This window comes from Zootoca vivipara, chromosome 17 (genome assembly GCF_963506605.1).
Source record: "Zootoca vivipara chromosome 17, rZooViv1.1, whole genome shotgun sequence".
Lineage (NCBI taxonomy): Eukaryota > Metazoa > Chordata > Lepidosauria > Squamata > Lacertidae > Zootoca > Zootoca vivipara.
Window position 1 is genome coordinate 30,983,470 of NC_083292.1, and position 14,791 is coordinate 30,998,260.

At 47.1% G+C, this 14,791-nt stretch overlaps 1 protein-coding gene across 2 annotated transcripts in view; it reads left to right on the forward strand.

Moving 5' to 3' along the window:
- PLCB3 (phospholipase C beta 3) overlaps positions 1–14,791 on the forward strand; it is a 73,356-nt gene that overhangs the window by 40,855 nt on the left and 17,710 nt on the right. For both annotated transcript variants that reach the window (XM_035097796.2, XM_035097797.2), the window contains exons 15-23: positions 3,647–3,754; positions 4,705–4,769; positions 5,631–5,727; positions 6,815–6,899; positions 8,472–8,596; positions 9,382–9,536; positions 10,120–10,281; positions 10,905–11,004; positions 13,190–13,294. In XM_035097796.2, coding sequence (XP_034953687.1) covers positions 3,647–3,754; positions 4,705–4,769; positions 5,631–5,727; positions 6,815–6,899; positions 8,472–8,596; positions 9,382–9,536; positions 10,120–10,281; positions 10,905–11,004; positions 13,190–13,294 — 1,002 coding nt within the window. The remainder of the gene's footprint in view (positions 1–3,646; positions 3,755–4,704; positions 4,770–5,630; positions 5,728–6,814; positions 6,900–8,471; positions 8,597–9,381; positions 9,537–10,119; positions 10,282–10,904; positions 11,005–13,189; positions 13,295–14,791) is intronic.

Here is a 14,791-nt window from a genome sequence, read left to right on the forward strand (position 1 = left end):
GGCTATGTCTCATCCAGAAAGTATAGCCAGAGACATTTTGGCAAATTTAGAAAATCCACCCAGACAGAACTTTTACCCCTGAAGAAGAGGATGTGTCCTGGAAAAAGAGGACACATGGCAACCCTAATTTAGTACGTCTTCATGCAGTGCATAGTTAAAACTATGGAACTCGTTTCCGCGGGAGGGACCAGCCTGGATGGTTTTAAAAGAGGATCAGGCAAATTCATGGAGCAGAGGGCTATTGATGGCTACTAGCCATGAGAGCTCTGCTCTGCCGTCACAGTTGGAGGCAGCCATGCTTCTGAATACCAGTTGGTGGAAGCCACAGCAGGGGAGGGTGCTCTTGCGCTCGAATCCTGCTTGCTGGTTCCCCACGGGCTTCTGGTTGGCCACTGTGAGAACAGGATTCTGCACCAGATGGGGCTTTGGTCCGATTCAGCGAATACATGTGAAAAGGATCTAGGAGTCTTGGTAGAACACAAACTTGACATGAGTCAGCAGTTTGATGCAGCAGCTAAAAAAGCCAATGCAATTCTGGGATGCATCAATAGGAGTATAGCATCTAGATCAAGGGAAGTAATAGTACCACTGTATTCTGCTCTGGTCGGACCTCACCTGGAGTACTGTGTCCAGTTCTGGGCACCACAGTTCAAGAAGGATACTGACAAGCTGGAACGTGTCCAGAAGAGGGCAACCAAAATGGTCAAAGGCCTGGAAACGATGCCTTATGAGGAACGGCTTAGGGAACTGGGTATGTTTAGCCTGGAGAAGAGAAGGTTAAGGGGTGATATGATAGCCATGTTCAAATATATGAAAGGATGTCATATGGAGGAGGGAGAAAGATTGTTTTCTGCTGCTCCAGAGAAGCGGACACAGAGCAATGGATTCAAACTTCAAGAAAGAAGATTCCACCTAAACATTAGGAAGAACTTCCTGACAGTAAGAGCTGTTCGGCAGTGGAATTTGCTACCAAGGAGTGTGGTGGAGTCTCCTTCTTTAGAGGTCTTTAAGCAGAGGCTTGACAGGCATATGTCAAGAATGCTTTGATGGTGTTTCCTGCTTGGCAGGGGGTTGGACTGGATGGCCCTTGTGGTCTCTTCCAACTCTATGATTCTATGATTCTTATGTCTTCTTACGAATCCAGTAAAACTACAGTATACTGGAGGCTGATGTGAGGCACAGCACACATTTCCTTCCTCCGTTGCATCAGACCCAGAAGAGGGGGGCAGAGTAAGTGCAAATCAAATTCCCCTGCTTTTGCTTCCTCCTTGAAACATCTGAGCTTAGCTGTCAACAGTCAGAGAGGCGCTCCCTCTAGCCCAGCACTGTCTGCCTTGAATAGCAGTAGCGATCCTTGAGAACCCTGCTCCATTTAACTAGAGGTGGTAGGAACCGAACATGGGAAACTTCTGCATCAAAGCAGCAGAATTGCTGTTATCGTTCAATGTCTTTGTATCCTGCCTTTCTCCTGAGTTGGGAATTAAGGTGGCTTAGATTTTTTATATATAGAAAAAAACATCATTATGAAATACGAAGTAACAAAAACAAACTATTTGAAACCAAAAGTTAAAACACAATAGAACACATGTGGAGCCAGCCAGTTTGCCCCTGACAGCGTCCCGCCGGCCAGCTTTGTCTGCACCTTAGTTTCCAAAGGTCTGTCTGAACAGGAAGGTCTTAGTCTTCTGGCGGAAGGGCAACAAAGAGGGAGGGAATTGAACTTCCCCTAGGAGGGAGTTCCTCAGTCTGGGAGCAGCCACAGAAAAGATTCTCTCTCTCTCTCTCAACTGTGCCTCTGATGTTAATGGGACCGAGAGGAGGTGCTCACCTAAGAATCTTTGCAGCCAGGTAAAGGGAGATGCAATCTTTCAGTGTTATACACTGTGTATCTCCCCAGACATGTATACTGCAGGCACAGGAAAGAGCACAGCGTAGGAAACCTCAGAATATGATTAATCAATGTTTAATACTGCTGCTCTCCAGCTCTTTTAGCCTGGCATTGATGAGTACATTGACAATACTTGGCACAGACTCATTAGGGCTGTAGAGAAAAAGCCCTGGACTCTTTTCCACGCCATTTTCCCCAAGCCAAGAGTCACATATCTCCCACCAGTTTTATTCAAATGCAGAAGGGTAGCTTAAGAGGCCTACCTGGGAGACAGGATGTCAGCTCTCCTCCTACGTACCTTACAAGCATGGCTATGGCTCTCGTTGGTCAGAAAGAGCCAGGGCCACTCCCTCCAAAGAGAGGGGAGAGGTCTTTAATCACCATCATTATTTAATGTTTTTATATCCCACCTTCCTCCCAAGTTGGGATTTCAACGCCTTTGGAGCTTTATCGCCCTCCCTTCATTTGGGGTCCAGGCCAGATCTTCCTATGTACTGCTCTCATATTTGAAGGCCTATCTCATAGAAGATGGAGGGAACTTTTTTTCTGTCACGCCTAGAGTGTAGGACCCAAAAGAAAGGGTTCAGAAATGACAATGTGATTTTAAATTAAATGTTGAGAAGGACTTCTGGCTGGTACAAACAGTTTAGTGGAGCAGATTTACCTTAGAAGATGGTGAGTTCAGTTTGGTTAGAGGGTTGTTGTTGTTGTTGTTGTTGTGTTGTTGTTGTGTTGTTGTTGTTTGTTTAATGCAGAGACTGAATGGCTACCCTATAAGAGGATTGATCTTTGAGGTCCTTTACACTCTAGAATTCTGTCTAAAGAGGCAAAGGGACCCCTGACCATTAGCTCCAGTCGTGACCGACTCTGGGGTTCCGGCGCTCATCTCGCTTTATCAGCCGAGCGAGCCAGCGTACAGCTTCCAGGTCATGTGGCCAGCATGACAAACCCGCTTCTGGCAAACCAGAGCAGCGCACGGAAACACCGTTTACCTTCCCGCTGGAGCGGTACCTATTTATCTACTTGCACTTTGAGGTGCTTTCAAACTGCTAGGTTGTCAGGAGCTGGGACGGAGCAACAGGAGCTCACCCCGTCATGGGGATTCGAACTGCCGACCTTGATCGGCAAGCCCTAGGCTCTGTGGTTTAACCCACAGAGCTGCCGACCTTGATCGGCAAGCCCTAGGCTCTGTGGTTTAACCCACAGCGCCACCCGCGTCCTGTCTACTGTATTGTTCATTCATTGTATAGCCCACCCTTCCTCCCAGGAACTCAAGTTGTGAACGCTGTTCGTCCCATCTCCATTTTATCCTCACAACCACCTTGTGACGTAGGTTACGATGGGAGACAGTGATTGGCCCAACGTCACCCAGTGACCTGTCTTAATGGCTGAGGGAGGATTTGAACTCTGGTTTTCCAGGTCTTAGTCCAGTTAGGTGGAAGAACGCACCTGATCTTGTCTCACTGGTTCAAAGGTGCAAGAATTAAGATTTCTTTCTCTGTTTGTTTTTCCCTTTTGGAAAATAGGCTGCGTACACAACCATCCACATGTTTTATCCCAAAGAATCCCGGGAACTGTAGTTTGTTAAAGGTGCTGAAAATTGTAGCTGTATGTAGTTCTGAGGGTGCTTTTGAGGGCTTTAAATACATGGTATATTTGCAGCCCCCTTCTCAGTTATCCCTGCGTGAGCTCTACGTTTTCTTGCCGCTCACATTTTTTTTTCTCCCTTGCCCCCTGACCTCCCCCCCCAAAAAACAGGCTCTCCTTTTGCAGAGCAGGCTGAGATACTGTCACCAGTCATGACCAATGGTGAGGAGAAGTCTTCCGACAGAATCGCGAAGCTGGTTGAACCCCGTAAGTCTATTGGTGAGTGTCCTTCGGAGAGGACAGGAGGCTGTCTGAGGTACCAATCGATTTGCCAGTTGAGTTGCCAGAGAGTTCAAATGAAAATTGGAGAGGCAATTGGAATACATACAGATTAATGTTCTGGATATGTTAGGATGCCATGTATCCTTAGAACCCAAAATATGTCTGCTCGGTTATTTGAAGGATGCTGCTCCGAAAAGGCTGAAAAATAGTATAACTGCAGCCTAAAAACTGGGGGAAAGTACATCTCCATGTGGATAGTTTGGCAAAATTTGGTCTACAGTAAGAACGATTACGTAAGTTAACTTATAAAGGAATACATATAAAAAGCCTAACATGTTAATGGTAAAAGGGCTACTTTTTGCAATGCTTTGTAATAATAAGTAAGTTTAATGATAATGTTCAACCTTATGCTGCTTTATTTTGTTGAATCTTACTTGTTAGAATCCCTTATTTTAAAGATTTTAATGGTTTGGTTTGAGCAATAAAGTACAGTATTAAAAATTTAAAGAAAAAAAATCAGTAAGGGAAATGGCTGGCCAATGTTTGCTTATTCTTGCCGTGTCTGGAACAGAAGTCAATGCAGGGAATGTGACTGGTATTCGCTGTTGCTGCTGTTTTTTGTTTTTTGTTATTTAATTGATTTTTAATTTCAAGTAACAAAACATACCCATTTAAGGAAAACGGGGCTTAGAAGTTGTATAGAAAGAAAAGCAAAACAGCAGCTCATGGTTGCAGTTTTAGACATTTCAAGAAAGGCAATCCAATGAAAGTGTCTCTCCATAAGGTTCCATAAGTCAATATGTTTGTCTTAACAAAGTCAACAAAAGGATACCATATTTTGTGATCCTCTGATTCAACAGCTCATAGCCCACTTAGGGCTGTTAAAAGTTTGAGCAAGACTTTTTTGGCCTTGAGCTTCTAACCCCTTTCCTTCTTTCCATGTCCAGACCGTGAAGCTGAGAGCGAAGAGGAGGAAGAGCAGCCGGATCCCAAAAAGCCCACGACAGATGAGGTGCGTGCAAAGCAGGAATCTGAAACCCGTGGCCCCTCTAGATGTTGATGGACTTCAACTCCCATCAGCCTCAGCCAGTGTCGTCCAGGATGATGATGATGGGAGGTTTTGTAGGCCGACAACAGAGGGGTCCCATCACTGGTGTCAAGGGGACTGGTCTGAGTGTTGTGCACACTGTATTTTAAGCAGACTTCTGGGTAGAGAGCCAGTGTGGTGTAGCAGTTAAGGGTGTGTCTAGGAGGCCAGCACTCAAATCCCTGCTTGGCCATGAAGAACACTGGGTGGCCTAGAGCAGGCTTCCTCAACCTCGGCCCTCCAGATGTTTTTGGCCTACAACTCCCATGATCCCTAGCTAGCAGGACCAGTGGTCAGGGATGATGGGAATTGTAGTCTCAAAACATCTGGAGGGCCGAGGTTGAGGAAGCCTGGCCTAGAGGACCCGTCGGCAACTCTAGGCCTAATTTACCTCATAGGGTTGCTGTGAGGAGAAAAAGGTGAAGGGGAGAGTGGCGGACGCCACCTTAAACTCCTCAGAGTAAAGGTGGGTTTGAAATGTAATAATAAGGATAATAGAATTTGATGCTACAAATGGCAAGTGGGCTGATGCCAAAAAACTTCAAATGCTTCATCACATTTGACCATCGTCTCTCCCCATGAATTGTAGTAACAGGAAGATGACATTATGGCATCACTTCATGTGTTAACCTGCATGCATACACAAATGTGTGTATATATTTGTGTGTGTGTTTGTACACACGTTTAAAGAGTGCTTTAAACATACGGTGCAGATGTGATCTTAAACTCCCCCCCCCCTAAACTGCTTCCATCTCCCCTTGTCCTCCCCTCTCCCCTTTGTGACAGGGCACCGCAAGCAGTGAGGTCAATGCCACAGAAGAGATGTCTACACTGGTGAACTACATCGAACCTGTCAAGTTCAAATGCTTCGAGGTGGCCAGGAGTGAGTGAGAGCGGGGAGGGGGATGGATGCTGGCAGTAAGGTGTCGGTGTAAGTTTAGGAGCGGGCAATCTGTGGCCCTCCATGCATTGTCAGACTCCCCATCCAGATGTAGGCCACATTCACAGCATACATTTAAAGCAGTGTGATGCCACTTTAAACAGTCATGGCTTCCCCAAAAGGATTCTGGGAGCTGTAGTTTGTAAAGGGTGCTGAGAATTGTTAGGCGACCCCTATTCCCCTCACAAAGCGACAATTCCCAGAGATCCCTGTGAAGGGGGATTGATTGTTAAAACACACTGGAAATTCTAGCTCTGTGAGGGGAACAGGGGGCTCCTAACAGCACCCTTAACAAACTACAGCTCCCAGAATCCTTTTGGGGAAAGCCATGACTGTTTAAAGTGGTATCACACTGCTTTAAATGTATGGCGTGAACGTGTGCACAGTGAGGGACACCCCACATGGATGGCTTTAGAATACAGTTACAAAAAATAATGCAGGCTCATGCTAGCAGTGGCTACTAGCCAACATGGCTATGTTCTACCTCCATTATCCCAGAGTGGTTTAACAGTCAGCCTCTCGCCGCAGAGAATTCTGGGAATTGTAGCTCTGTGAGGGGAATAAAGCGTCTCCTAACAACTCTAAGCACCCTTAACAAACTGCAATTCCCAGGATTCTTTGGGCAGTGGAGCCATTGCTGTTTAAAGTGGTAAGATACTGTTTTAAACGTATAAGTGCGGATGTGGCCTTGGATTCCAGTCGCAACCTACGTTTGGACAAGGTGTCTGACTAGCACTCTCTATTCTGACATCAGTTCTCAAGGGTCTCTGAAAGAATAGGGTCTTTTTCTGATTCCTTTATAACTGGAGACGCCAGGGACTTGAACCCGGGACCACCTGCATCCGAAGTGTGTGCTCTCTACCACTGAGCTATGACCCCCTCCCCATTGACATCCGCCGCCCCAGTGTGTAAATATTCCCCTGAGAGGGAAGAAGCAGCAGTAGGCAGATTGGGAGAGGTCTGTGCGCAAGGCTGTCTGCGTAATGTGGAGCATTAACACGGTGCCTTTTTTTACTTTTCTCCTCCCAAGAACGCAACAAATCTTTCGAGATGTCTTCCTTCGTGGAGACCAAAGGTTTGGAGCAGCTGACCAACAGCCCCATGGAGTTCGTTGAGTATCCTGCCTGGTGATGTAGGGTGGGTTGAAGCAGAGTTGGCCTCACTGCTGATCAACCCCCAGGCCTCTCCTGTGCTGTACCTTTAAAGCAGTTATTGCTATGTATTGAAGTTTACTCACTACTTAATAGTTATCCTACCGCTTCAACCAGTCATGGCTTCCCCCATGGAATCATGGGAACGGTAGTTCGCTAAGGGTGCTGAGACTCGCTAGGAGACACACACACCCTGTATTCCCCCTCACAGAGTGGTTTAGCAAGTCAGCCCTTCTTCCCAGAGAACTCCTTAGCTCTGTGAGGAAAATAAGGGTCTCCTGTAAGCACCCTTAACAAACCACAGTTCCCAGGATCCTTTGGGGGAAGCGATGACTGTTGAAAGGGGTATGGTACTGCTTTAAATGTCTAGTGTAGACGAAGCCCTAGATGTAGCACCTTTTTTTGCTACAACAGTGAATGGTACGACTGTTTTGAGTGCTTGGAACCACTTTTGTTAGTAGCGACTGATCCGTTAGGGCAAATGGGGCCACCAAGCTCATTCTGCCTTCTTACTTGCAAGCAGTCCAGGAGTGGCTCTGCCTATCCTTGGCTCTGGCACCACCTTCTGTAGGGCCTTCTGCCCTACTAGTCCCAATGGGCACCAGTTGGCACTGGCTGCTGCGTGTCCTGCTTCTGGGAACTGTGGGAAAGAAAATCCAAGATAGGAGGTTATGTATGTGGGGCTCATTCCATAGACCCAGGCATCAGTAGGAGTTGGGGGAGTAACTGCAAATGCTCAGTGGTAAAATCAGGTAGTCTAAGCCTCTCCATGAGCAAAGGGATGACATCAGTTTTATTGGATTGGACCAGGCATAGGCAACCTTGGCTCTCCAGATGTTTTGGAACTATAACTCCCATCATCCCTGACTGCTGGCCTTGTTAGCTAGGGATCATGGGAGTTGTAGTTCCAAAACACCTGGAGAGCCAAGGTTGCCTATGCCTGGTTTGAACCATTGGTCTCTCTTAGGCCAAGAGTGAGGAATCCGGTTTCATTTTGGAGGACCTCGTTCCCGTGTGTGTGTGTGTGTGTGTGTGTGTGTGTGTGTGTATATACCAATGGTGGGTGGAGCCAGATGCAGAAGTGGGTGGAGCAATGTATAGGATTCTTGCATTTTGTACAATAGGCTCCATTCCTGGCCAGTGTCTACACTGTCAGCAGGTCTCCAGGATTTCTCCAGCGGCATGTGTAGAAGCTAGCCTATCGTGCAAAGGTAAAATGTGTATTAATTGCTCTGTCCACTTTTGCCTTCACCCCTGCCCACCACTGGCATGTGGCCCCTGGAACATGGCCCAGAAGATAATGTGGCCCTTGAGCTGACAAGGTTTCCCACCCTTGGGTTACGTCTTGATATGTGTGTTTATATGTGTGTGTAAATAATTGATGACTAATGTTAGAAAGAGGGATGGAGAGCCTGAGAAAACGGAATGCCTCCAAGGGCATGTTGAGTGCTCACAGCTGATCCATGGTCATTGATGGCCACAGTAGAGTTGAGGTGCCCTCGTTGGCTGTTGCCTTAACAAGCACCCCTTGCCCAGATACAACAAGCAGCAGCTGAGCCGGATATACCCCAAAGGGACCCGAGTGGATTCCTCCAACTACATGCCTCAGGTCTTCTGGAATGCTGGCTGCCAGATGGTGGCACTCAATTTCCAGTCGCTTGGTAAGTGCTATCCTCTCTCCCCCCCCCCCCGCTTGCTAACAGTGAGAACAGCATTTATATACTGCTTAATCATTAGCATTTCTAAGCAGGGTACGTGAAAAAATAAACCATTCAGTGAATGTGACAGTAAAATCAAACTAAATGACTTCTGGAATAAGAAAGTCCTTGTTGTGTGTCTGATACTCCGCAAGGAGGGTGCATGTTTAAGCTCAGCCCAGAGGAAACTCCACATTTTGGGGCCCACAGCGCTGAGACTGCATGGCTTTCATATGAAAGAAAGGAAGAGCCCTCTCATCCTCTGGGTTGCATTTTTTTGGGTCAGTCCCAGGAAGAAAGGGGGGGAAAACAAAAGAAGCTTGTCAAGCCCCTGGTGGGTTGCCAAACATGGCTGCTGGTCTGCGTTTTGGTTTAAGCTGGCCAGAAGCAGGAAAGACCCGTGGCAACTCTCTTGACTTGTTGTCCTACCAAATTAAAGAGGGATCTAACCACACACAGTTCACTTTCATGTATGCATAAGGCAATAATGGGGAGCCTGTGGTCCTCCATACATTGCTGAACTCCAACTCCCATCTGCCCCAGCCAGCATGGCCAGTGGTGAAGGATGATGGGAGATGTAGGCCAACAACATCTGGAGGGTTACAGCTTCCCCACATCCCTGCTGTAGTGTCTCTGTGCTGTGCAGAGATGGAGGTTGCAAGAGGCGGGGGAGGAGGAAGGATAGAATATCGGTTGTTCTCGCTTGTATGATGTATCAACACTTGTGCTTGAATCTCTTGTTTGCCCAGACTTGCCAATGCAGCTGAATCTGGGCAGCTTCGAGTACAATCGCCGGAGCGGGTACCTGCTCAAGCCAGAGTTCATGCGGCGCCAGGACAAGCTCTTTGACCCCTTCACCGAAGATATCATTGACGGCATCGTGGCTAATACTGTCAAAGTGAAGGTTCGAAGGGTGGTGGGTTGCAGGGATGATGAACTTGTGGCCCTCCAGATGTTGCTAGCCAGTGGTCATAGGTGATGAGAGCTGTTTTTCAGTACAGTGGTACCTCTACTTACGAATTTAATGCGTTCCGAACACACATTTGTAAGTCAAAAAAATTTGTAAGTCGAATCCCATAGGAATGCATTGGGAGAAAAAATTCGAAGTAGAAAAAATCCTATCTAAACCGCATCCAAGATGGCGGACGGAGCTCCATTCGTAAGTAGAAACATTCGTAAGTAGAGGTACCACTGTAGTTTCTGAAGGGCCACAGGTTCCTCACCCCTGGGCTGTTGCTATGATGATTTGCCAGCTTAATATATTACTGGGAGACTTAAACAAAGAGGGGGAGCTCTTCTTTCATGCCCTGCTTGCACCTGATTGGGCAACTGCTAGAGGCAGGTTCCCCACACTGATTTAAAACAAGGGTTTGGACAATACTGTCGTCCCAACAAAAAATATAGAGAAGATTTAACCCTTATCATTTTATAAAGAGTAAAAATTCTGTCCCATCTCTCTCTCCCCCCCCCCCCAATCCTCCTCCCAGATAATCTCAGGACAATTTCTTTCGGATAAGCGGGTGGGCATCTACGTTGAGGTGGACATGTTTGGGCTGCCGGTGGACACCAAGCGCAAATTCCGGACGCGGACATCGCAGGGGAATTCCTTCAACCCGGTGTGGGATGAGGAACCTTTTTTGTTCCACAAGGTATTGGTGAATGCAGTTCTAGCCCAAGGACTCGGCTCTTGAAGAATGAGAAGCCATAATAAAGTCTCTGTTCAAATCTAATTTGAATTTGGTATCTAAAATAAGAGCGCTTCTGAGCTCATGCAGAATGCATTTTCTTAATTGTACTTGCCTGTGTAGGGACAGATCAATGCCATCAAGTGGTTTAATATTTGCCACCTCCCTTACCCAAACAACCTTGGGAACTCTAGTCCTTTGAGGGAGAGCTAGACCTGTCTTGTCAGTTTTTCGTACCCCTGTCAATCTACAACTTCCAGCTTTATTTTGAAAATAGTACGAAACAGCTGCATACTTGTAATGTGGGGGGGGGGGTCTTACGAGAAGTAGATAGAGATTAAGTTAAGCAAGCGGGACTGTTCCAACTGTTTTGGCTTTTGGCATGATAAATGTGGAGCCCTCCCAAGTGGAGGTTTGGGCAGCCATCCATCGGTGATGTTCTGAATTTCCTCCATCAGCCAGTGGGTCGTACTAGGTGACCTGTAGGACCCCTCAAATTCTGATTCTAAAAATCACAGTGGAAGGTGTCGTGTCTTTGTGTTTCTGCCTTTTCCCTAATAATACACCTGTCTTGTCTGTCCCCTCAGGTGGTGCTTCCTACATTAGCCTCGCTGCGTATAGCTGTCTTTGAAGAGGGGGGCAAATTTGTGGGGCATCGGATACTGCCCGTCTCTGCCATCCGTTCAGGTGACCCCCCTTCCCCTCCCCATCCCCATTTACTGAGATACTGCTGTTCAAATCAGCGGGGCTTATTTCTGAGGTTAGACATGACAGCGCTGTAAAATACTTATTCTTGCGCCATCTTTAGTGCATTAGAGCATTGGTGGTTATCCTGAACAGTCCTGTGGCCCTCAGTAAGCTTATGTGTCTCTCCCCACAGCAGCCTGGGGAGAGAAGAGGGTGGCACCACTCATTTTTGCTCAGGCCCTGCCCTCCGCTGTCCCACCCACAGCCAGCATGCAGCGCCTCAGGGGTCACCTCCAAGGGATTGCAACCCTTGACAAGCCAAAGGTTATCTACCGTATGCCCAGCCTATAGCCTGCTTTATCAGAAAGTAGAAGTGTTTATCCTTAGGGAGCAGATTTTATTAGTTATATGCACGCACATTTTAAACAACAGAGCCAAAAGGCCGTGAAGTGTAAAGATTGGATATGCAATGTTTCTGTGGAGAGCCAAATGCATGCAAAATAAGGGCAGCCGTCTAGATTTCTAGATTAGCTGGGTTGATTTATCACCGGAAATGTGGCCCTTATCTTGTATACATTTGTGCTTTGCATAGAAATGTCAGAAACCCGCTACTTTGCATTTAATGGCCTTCTGGCCTCATTGTTTACCAAATCATTTTCCTCTTTGTACCTCTATGTGTGTGTGTGTATGTGTGTGTGTGTGTGCGCGCACACACACACACACACACACACACACTATGTGTGTGCTGTATAATTTGCCAGACAAGGACTATAAACATAGGAAGGTGCTTTAATATCAGCTCAGCTTATTTGTCTGCTTAGCCTAGTATTGTCCACTCTGACTGGCAGCTGCTCTCCAAGGTCTGGGCAGAGAGGGAGCTGTTGCCACAATCTGCTACTGGATCATTTTTAACTGGATCGAACCCGATCCCTCCTGCATGTAAAGCATCTGCTCTACCAATGAACTGCAGCCCTTCTCCCAAAAATACACCAATTGAATGGAAAGGCACTGGGATGATTGGCTAGTGCCTGAAGCTGCGAAGATGCCTGATACTCCAAAGCAGCCATCCCCAAACTTCGGCCCTCCAGATGTTTTGGACTACAATTCCCATCATCCCTGACCACTGGTCCTGTTAGCTAGGGATCATGGGAGTTGTAGGCCAAAACATCTGGAGGGCCGCAGTTTGGGGATGCCTGCTCCAAAGTCTTCCCACAATGCTTGAGATTGTTGAAGTCAGGGATGGGGGACCTTTGACCCTGTTGAGATGTTGTTGGGCTACAACCCCGTCGTTAGCTGAGCAGATGTCCTTGGCAGAGGCTCATGGGAGTTAGGGCACATCTGCACCAAGCATTTAAAGCTGCATATACAAGTTTTTTAGTGTCGTGGCTTCCCCCAAAGAATTTTGGGAACTGTAGTCCGTTAGGGGTGCTAAAGAATTGCTAAGAGACCCGAGTTCCCCTCACAAAGCTACAGCTCCCAGAGTGGTTTTAACAGCCGCTCTTCCCAGGGAACTCTGAGAATAGTAGCTGTGTGAGGTGAATAGGGATCTCCTAACAGCTCTCAGCACCAGAGGCGCCATCTTGTGAGGGGAAGTGGGGAGGCCAGTGTTGTGGCAGGAGGGGAAGAAGCCAGTCACTAGAGCTGCTTTGCCTCCATGCTTTTTGAGCATAAGAGGGGCAGAACCTACCCCATATATATAGGGGGGAACAAAAGAGCTCAGCCCCCTGGAACTGGCACCCTTGCTCAGAAGCCTTAACAGGCTACAGTTTCCAGGATACTTTGGGGGAAGCCATGACTGCATAAAGTGGTATTACAGTATAGTATTTTGCTTATTTACATTTATTAATTTTTTTAAAAAAACAAATGTGTATACCCCCATGTCTAAAAAAGAAATCAAAGCGATTTACTGCAATAAAACATAAAACCGTACAAAAAAAGCCATATAAAAAACTTTAAAACAGACATCAATTAACCTTCTTTGAGGAAGGATGCATATTGCCTGTACAGGCTTGGCTGAAAACAAGGTTTTCAGCAGGCCGGTGGTCCTTTCCCCTAATGACCGTTCCTTCTCCATTTCCAAGTACAGTATTGTCCTTTCCTAACACCTGTGCTTGCTGCCCCTGAATGTCCACCTCTCCGTTCTTACTGGGTTTTTTCTGCGTTTTCCCCTCCCTTTGTCCCACAGGCTACCACTACATTTGCCTGCGCAGCGAAAGCAACCAGCCCCTCTGCCTCCCAGCCTTGCTGGTCTATACTGAAGCCTATGACTACATCCCAGATGATCACCAAAGTAATTGAATGCTTGCGGTGGGAGGTGTTTAATGATCAGTCCCTCTTCGCAGGGAGCTCAGGGGAATTGTAGTAGCTCTGTGAGGGGAGCAGGTTCTCTTAGCAACTCTCAGTGCCAAACCAAGGAAACTACATTTCCCAGGATTCTTTGAGGGGGAAGCCATGCCCGTTTAAAGTGATATGATACCGCTTTATACAGTGCAGATGGGGGCACATGATTTGTCGCTGAAGGTTAGCCGCTTGGCTGCTCAGTATCGATGATAAAATGAGCTTGACCAATCGTATCTAGAAGGCTACTGTGCACGCCAGAAGAATATGAAAATGCAGGAGCGTCGCAACAGGGGGGCGAGGGGGGCAGGGCGCCCCAGGCTCCACACTGCAGGGGGCAGCGCGACGCCACCTCCACCGACGGCCGCTGCTATTGTGGCGGCGGCGCAACCGCCATCACAGAGGCCCCGATATTGCTGGCCTCGCCCCTCGCTTCTTCCTGGTGGGGCAGAGGCAAGGGGCAGGCCAGAGAGCAGCGTCAACGGTGGCCGCTGTTGCCCCTCGCCGCTCCACCTGAGTAGGAAGAAGCACAAAGCGCGCTACGGATTGGGTTGCCGGCAGCGCTGCTCTAGCATCGGGATCCTCGGATCCGGGCGCTGGAGCACTGCCCCCAGCAACATGCTCCATAGTGCGCAAGGAACCCGCTCCGTCGTGCACATGCGTCATGATATAGCGACATTACGTCATGACGTTACGTCACGACGCATGTGTCACGACGGAGCGGGTTGCCGCCCCGGGCAGCAGAGAGGCTCTGTACGCGCCTGTGAAGATGTATGAGCTGGTGTGAAAAGGTAGCACCCTTCTGCTTGTGCCTGCTCACCTTGACTGTTGAGGAAGACCCCTTGGGGTTTGAAACACGTTTTGTCTCCAGTATAGATCTGTTCATTCTTAGTCACATCAGACTGCTGCTAGGACACTGTATCAGCCTGCTGTATTTTAGTTTAATTTTAGCCACCTCTTTGTTATATGTTTCACATTTTTTTTTTGAGATTATAGTTGTGTTTTATTATTGGATACATTTTAGTAGCACTTTACATGTGGGTTTTTTGGGGGGCTCTTAATCAATTTTGGGTTGTGTTCTATTGCGTTTATTCATTTATTGTATCGTTTAACAATACATTTATTGTATTGTTTATTCATTCATTCATTGTATTGAACAAAGTTGTGCTCTCAGTAGCCCCGCTGAATTTAAGGGACCTAGTTATTAGCCATGTGCATGAACTTGCTAACTCTGAGTAGGACTGTTTATTTCACAAGATTTCTATACCTCTGGATTGTAATAAAACCTTAAAAGTGGCTTACAAATGAGAAAAACCAATAATAAAATTAGCAGTTTAAAAAAATGTTTAAATCGGCTATCTAAAACGATTGAAAATAATAATAATTTAAATCAGTATATGTGCTGCCGAAGCAAGCGGAGAAAAAATAATTAAAATCAATGATAAGCTAA